The 7,252-nt window shown below is 39.5% G+C and overlaps 1 protein-coding gene across 1 annotated transcript in view; it reads right to left on the reverse strand.

Moving 5' to 3' along the window:
* LOC111385745 overlaps positions 1 to 2,603 on the reverse strand; it is an 8,516-nt gene extending 5,913 nt beyond the window's left edge. The window contains exons 1-2 of the mRNA XM_023010160.1: positions 2,501 to 2,603; positions 55 to 2,404 (exon numbers count right to left, since the gene is read on the reverse strand). Coding sequence (XP_022865928.1) covers positions 55 to 2,404; positions 2,501 to 2,603 — 2,453 coding nt within the window. The remainder of the gene's footprint in view (positions 1 to 54; positions 2,405 to 2,500) is intronic.
* Between the last annotated feature and the right edge of the window lie 4,649 nt (positions 2,604 to 7,252).

Raw genomic sequence — 7,252 nt, forward strand, 5'->3', positions numbered from 1 at the left:
TTAATAAGGTCACAAGCATCAGATTTTTCCCTAAGCAACTCTATCCAAGTAAACCTCGAAAAGTCATCTACAACGACAAGGATGTAGCGCTTACCACCTAAACTCTCGGTCCTAGAGGGTCCCATTAAATCCATGTGAATCAATTCCAGTGGTCTTTTGGTCAGAATTTTAGTGGTCTTCTTATGGCTCCCCTTAAGTTGTTTACCTAGTTGACATGGTCCACACACAGCATTTTTGCTAGGTCCTAACTTAGGCAGGCCATCTACCAATTCTTTCTTAGACAATTGTTCAAGACTCTTGTAATTCAAATGACCTAATCTTTTATGCCAGAGCTCACTTACATCAATTTTAGCGCTCCTACACACATAGTTAGAATTAGGTAGTACCCCATAACAATTGTCGGATGTTCTAACCCCTTCAAGGACTACCCCACCGGATGAATCATATACGGTACATCTCTTCTGCACAAAACTAACCTCAAAATCATCATCACAGATTTGACTGATGCTTAGCAAATTTGATTTTAAACCTTCCACATATAGCACATTAGAAATCACAGGCAAACCAAGCATTTGTACGGTACCTTTGTCGAGAATAGGTGCGGAGCCCCCATCTCCAAAAGTAACCATACCACCATTACATTCATCAAGAGTAGTAAACAAAGATTTATTACCACACATATGCCTAGAACATGCACTATCCAGGTACCACATATTAGAATTTTGAGCTTTTAATGCAACATTAGCAACAAGGCATTTCTCTTGACCTGATAGTCTATCTAAATCACCCTTTTTGACCCAAATCCTTTTAGGCGACAAGTTACTCTTAGTTAGCTTAGTAAGCATCTCAGTCAGATGACTAACCTGATTAGACAGAAAGCTAACCTGACTAGGAATGTTTTGACTTCTCCGCTCATTGCCTAACTTGTAACATCTAGGCCTAGTGTGTCCTAGAGCAACACAGTGGTGGCAGGTGGGAATAAACCTAGGCTCAAAAGTACGTGTCTGAGGGTACCTGGTCCTAATGTTCCTACGTGATTGATGACTTTGTTCCCTAGGAATGCTCTTACCCTTACTTGGACTCCTAACCGTATTAGGCTTAGAGGCAGCCACGAAGACAGTCTTAGATGGTCCAGCAATAGTTGTATTACCCTCAACATATCCTAGACCTCTCTTGTCTCCCACTGGCTTATTCATTCCCAATAGGTTATCTAATTTCTTGTTTCCACTAATGAATGTCTGAAGATGGACATTAGATTTTTCCAATTCACTAGTCAAACTCTTAACCTTGTCTTCCAATTTCTCATTGACACACTTCAACTCACTATCGCTCTTAAGTGACTCCTGAAGCTTACCACCCAGTTTCTCTTTTTCCCTTTCAAGTTCGTCAAGCTTTTTAAGTAGGGATTTATTGACCTTCTTTATTTTAAGACTTTCTTTAAACAGTTGTTGATATGCTTCTTGTAGGTCTATGTCATCCTCATCCTCATTCTCATTAACAGAATTATCATTTGATTGCTCTTCCTCAACCTTATCACTTTCCTTATCAGACTCACTCTTAACAGTAGCCACAAATGCCATATAATTTCCTTCATCATCACTACTGGAGGATTCCTGCCTATCACTGGTCTCAGATTCATTATCGGTAAGTGAGACAACTAAGGCCTTGCCTTTCCCTTTTCTTTGAAATTTCTTATAGCTCGGACATTCATTCCTATAGTGACCTATTCCTTGACACTCATGGCATCTAACCAAACGTGGCTTCTCACTAGACCCCTTATTGTTATCTTTCTCAATTTTATCTTTTGTGAATCTGCTAGGGGCTCCATTCTTTCTATCCTGAGGCTTTCTCCTATTGTTGAGGACTTTTTGGAATTTCTTGACAAAGTATGCGATTTCCTCATCCCTAAGTGACTCAGTGTCAGACAATTCACCTTCTTTATTGGATTTTAGGGCTATGGATTTTCCTTTCTTGTGTTGTGAGAGAGTAAGTTCATAGGTTTGCAAGGATCCTACCAATTCTTCGATCTTAACTTCATCTAGGTCCTTACTTTCCTCAATAGCAGTGACTTTAGGCCTAAATCTCTCAGGTAGGGATCTAAGTACCTTTCTCACTATCTTGGTCTCGGGAATTCTCTCACCTAGGTTGAAACTCGAGTTAACTATGTCATTTAGCTTAGCGTAAAACTCATCAAATGTTTCATCATCTTTCATTCTCACTTCTTCAAACCTAGAAGCTAGCATTTGCAGTTTTGAGTTTTTTACTATTTTAGTTCCCTCATGTGTTGTTTCGAGAATGTCCCAAACCTCTTTAGCAGTTTCGCACATAGAGACTCGCCTAAACTCTTCTGGTGATAGTGCCGTGAATAATGCATGAATTCCCTTACTATTCCAGTTACATGCAGCTAATCATCTTTAGTCCACAATGATACTGTCAGTGAGATGAATGTTTCCTGATACGATACTAGAGGGAGGTTTCCAACCATTTTGAACACTAATACACACATGCTCATCTAATGATTTGAGGAATGCACGCATTCTAACTTTCCAATACGCATAATTACTTCCGTCGAAAAATGGAGGTACAGACAGTGATTGACTCATCTAGACAGCTATGGGTCAGGATTCGAGATTTCGCTTTGATACCACTTGAAAAACCTAACGTTCGACCCAACTAACACCTAGAAGGGGGGTGAATAGGTGTTCATGCGGAATTAAAAAAAAAAACTTATCAATTAATTCGTACAACAAGTCACAAGAATTAAAGTTTGTCCAGATTCATTCACATGTCTTAATTACCTATGTTGAATTACCAGTAACAATAAATAAATTAAAGTAATAAAAAAACACAACGAATGTTGACGGAGAAACCCCAACTGGGTAAAAACTCCGGGCACAAGTCAGTAGAGATCCACTATTTGTAGAAGGTAACTTACAGTACGTCAGAACAATGGATCCCCTCAATTTTCTGACCTCCTTACTGTTTGAGAACAAGACTCTCCTGGATCTAGCAGATCTGTGCTACCATCCCAGCCTTGTGTGACTTCTACTTCCCGTGCCAAGGATTTTTAATCTGAAAAGTTTAGAAGATTGTTTGGCTTTTTGAACCTTGGTGTGAAAGATATAAAGGATTAATCTCCAAGGAATATGAAAGATTAAAGAAAAGTTTTTCAACAAAAGCTTTTCGAGGATTTTGATCTCCAAGGATTTTAGAGAGAATCAATAATATGGCTTCAATGTGTATTTCCTCTATGTTCAACTCGAAGGAGACGAATGGTATTTATATGGCTCAACATATGGTCTTGTGGCGTGTCAAAAATTCGCGAGCTTTTAAATTTAATGTTGCCCAGATAAATAGGTCGCTCGAGCGAGGGACCAGCGTGACTCGAGCGACGTCCACTTCGCTCGAGCGACCTGCTGGCGAGGCTCTAGCGACAGTGGTTCTGCAATCTTGGCTCGAGCGATATCATGGCGTGACTCTAGCAAAATCTCGCGCCGTTTGCAACTTCGAGGCATCCATCACAACCCTAGACCTAGCCTCCAACACTTTGATTAATTGCAACTCAAGTCCTTGAACTATTGGACATTTGACACTTTGGTCCTTGACCTTACAATTATGACATTTTAATCCTTGACTTTACAATTATTACATTTTGGTCCTTGGTCACAGATTTGCCAATTACATATTTCCTAACAAAATCCCAATATACGGGACTGACGAGAAACATATTACATTTGTGACAGATTGGGAACTAGATTATTATAAGGTAATGTCATTACGGCTAAAAATGGGGGGCCACATACTAAAGGCTAGCGAACAAAATATTCACAGATCAGATAGGAAAAAGGATGAAAGTATAAATTGTTGATATGCTAGCGAAAAGCCTTCAAGATGAGGACCACTTAAGTGTTAGAAGTGTGACTCAAATAGGAGTCTAAATTGCATTAAATTTCTTACCTTTTTTTGGGACTCTTTTAGGGCTACATTTTATACTATAAATACAGGGATCCTCTTTCAGTATTGTTTAAGCCATTATTACTGTAATTTTCTTATTTCATTGATTGAATAAAATAACATCATTCCTCTGCCAGTTCTTTTGTTTCTTTACTTTAATCATGTTCGTGGCTTTTCGTGATCTTGTTCAACACTTCAATTACAACAAGTTGTATTCATTAAATCTCAATTTCTGCATTATTGGTCAATCGATCCCAACAAGTGATATTAGAGCGGGGTTATTGATGGATTTTTGGCCTGAAACTGATCGGAAAATCGTCTGAAAATTACCAGAAAATCAGAAAATGAATCTATCCAATTTTTCGATTTTCTGTCGGATTTGGTTTTGTGTTTTCTTGTCAAACCAAAAAGATTTTGGAGAAATGAACACCACCAGTGGACTCAGCAGATAGAAACGGTCCAGAAAGGATTACAGGTCGTCGACGCGTTTCCGGCCAGTCGCCGACGGTGGAACTTCGGTGAGGAGAGTAGCGGCACGTGCGGTGGTTTCTGGCGACAGTGTCTTTCGGAAGATTTTTCCATACGACGAGACGGACCTTGTGGTGGTGTCCAATTTCAGTTTTGGGCAAAATTGTGGTCCTGGACTATTTTGCCCCTTGCACGTTCGGTAGTTTTCAGTTTTGGGTGTTGCAGGTTGTAAGTTCTTTGTTATTTGATTGAGATTTTTAGAGATCAATTCGTTGAAATATGAAGTTCCGCTATTGGATCGCAATACAAGATTTTCGTTGTGGCAAGTAAAAGTGAGAGGTGTGTTGACGCAGATGGATCTTGATGTGCTTTGTTGGGTTTTGATAGGATGCCAGCAAGCTTTTCTATGGAGGAGAAACAATGGAAGGATCGGAAGGCTTTAGCGCAAATCCAACTTCATTCATCCAACAATTTGTTGCAATATGTTTTGAAGGAGAAGACAGCGGCTACTTTGTGGCTCAAGTTGGAGCAGTTGTGCATGACAAAGAGTTTGACGAGCAAATTGACCCTAAAGCAGATGTTGTATTCTTATCGCATGGCGGAAGGAGGGTCACTGCAGGACCACCTTGCTGTGTTCAAGGAGATCGTTGTAGATTTGAAGACGGTGGAGGTAAAATATGATGAAGAAGATCTAGCCTTGGTCCTGTTGTGTTCGCTACCCAATTCTTTTTCATCATTTCGTGATACTATTCTGTATAGTCATGACACGTTATCCATTGAGGAGGTATACGACGCCCTGATCTCAAGAGAGAAGATGGAGTTGTTGGTTGGAGATCCTGCATTTAGGAGTGGGGATGCTCTTATTACTCATGGTGATCGATGGAGGGGTAACTCGAAGGTGAAGTACAGTAATGTGTATTGTTATTACTGTAAGAGGAAAGGACACATCAAGAAAAATTGCGACAAGTTTCAAGGTAAAGGTGATTTACATGCAAATTATGTAGGGCAATCAGGTAATTCGAACGAGACTAATATTGCTGAAATTTTTTGTAATGATGGAGATGTGATGTTAGCTGTATCTGACAGGGAATCCAAACCTGAGGAGTGGATTCTGGATTCTGCTTGTTCGTATCATATGAGTCCCAATAGGGCTTTTGTTTCAAACATATGAGATGGTGAAGGAAGGTGGAGTTGTCATGGGAAACAACCAATATTATCGGGTTGCAGGAATCGGTCGGGTCAGATTGAAGCTACAGGATGGAAAGTGAGGACACTTGATCAGGTTCGCCATGTTCCAGACTTGACAAAGAATCTCATATCACTTAGTACCTTGGATGAAAAAGGGTATAAATTCTCTGGTGGAGGTGGAGTCTTGAAGGTTCGAAGGGGTGTCCGGGTTGTACTGGAGGGATGGAGGAAATCCCAGTTGTACATCTTGCAGGAGAGTGCAGAACCAGTTCAGAGACATTTGGACAAGTTCAGTACCATGGTGGACATTCAATTTGGTACAGTATCTCTCGGGTTTGGCTCTGGGTCAGTTAAGAACTTTGCTCAAGGGAGTGTTGGTGATTCCGCTTTGCCACCAATTTTAGTGAGTAAACTGTGTTCTTGTAATGCTAATGGACCCATGGAGCGTAGGTACAGTTTTGGAGATGTCTGTAATGCTTTCGAAATCATTGAAGGTGACAATATTGGCAAGAGACCTTCTGATTGTGCATTTGGTGTGGTTTTTGCTACAGGGTGTGCTTCGACCCTATCCAGTGATTGTTAATTCGAAGAGAAATTTTGGGAACCCGGGTTTGGGTTCGGGTGTTGCTTGTGGACGTCGGGCGAGGGAACATGTTATCGTGGAGAGTTTGGTTATTGCGTTGAGGAGATTGGTCAGTTCATTCTGATGCAGACGGATTATTTCTCAAAGCGGAGAAATTTTGGAGTTTCGTTCGTTGCACCGGAATTTAAATCAAGGTGGAGATTGTTAGAAGTGTGACTCAAATAGGAGTCTAAATTGTATTAGATTTCTTACCTTTTTTTGGGACTCTTTTAGGACTAGATTTTATACTATAAATATAGGGCTCCTCTTTCAGTATTGTTTAAGCCATTATTGCTGTAATTTTCGCCTTTCATTGATTGAATAAAATAACATTATTCTTCTGCTAGTTCTTTTATTTTTTTACTTTAATCTTGTTCGTGGCTTTTCATGATCTTGTTCAATACTTCAATTATAACAAGTTGTATTCATTAAATCTCAATTCCTGCATTATTGGTCAATCGGTCTCAACATTAATATGGTTAGAAAAGGCTTTCAAGATATTACAAAATATAGCATAAAGCTCAATCCCCTAAATTGTGCTTTCGACATAAATCCAAACAGTTCCTCAATTATATGGTTAATCAGTAAGGTATCGAAGTGAAACTTGACAAAATTTAGGCCCTCGTGAAAATGCAATCCCCATTTAAAACAAAAGAGGTTCAAAGACTAATGGAAAGGTTATCTTCTAAGTGGTTTCTATCACAAGCAACAAACAAATGTTCTCGTTTCTTCCAAATGCTGAAAAGATTAAAAGAACTTGAATGGAGTTTCAAATGCGAACATATTCCAAGCTCTAAAAGATCATCTAGGGAAAGCACCCTACTAGATATACCCTAAAACGGAGAAAAGTTACTGCTATATTTAGCAATTTCTAGTGTGACAGTTAGCTCTTTGCTAGTAAAAGAAGAAAAGTAACAATAATTACTAGTCTACTATGTAAGTAAAGCTAAGGATGTAAACATGTTGGACCTAGCCAACTTACGAGTTGAAGTTTGAACCTAAGCAAAAAATGGCTCAAAC

The sequence above is a fragment of the Olea europaea genome, unplaced genomic scaffold, assembly GCF_002742605.1.
Source record: "Olea europaea var. sylvestris unplaced genomic scaffold, O_europaea_v1 scaffold327, whole genome shotgun sequence".
NCBI lineage: Eukaryota > Viridiplantae > Streptophyta > Magnoliopsida > Lamiales > Oleaceae > Olea > Olea europaea.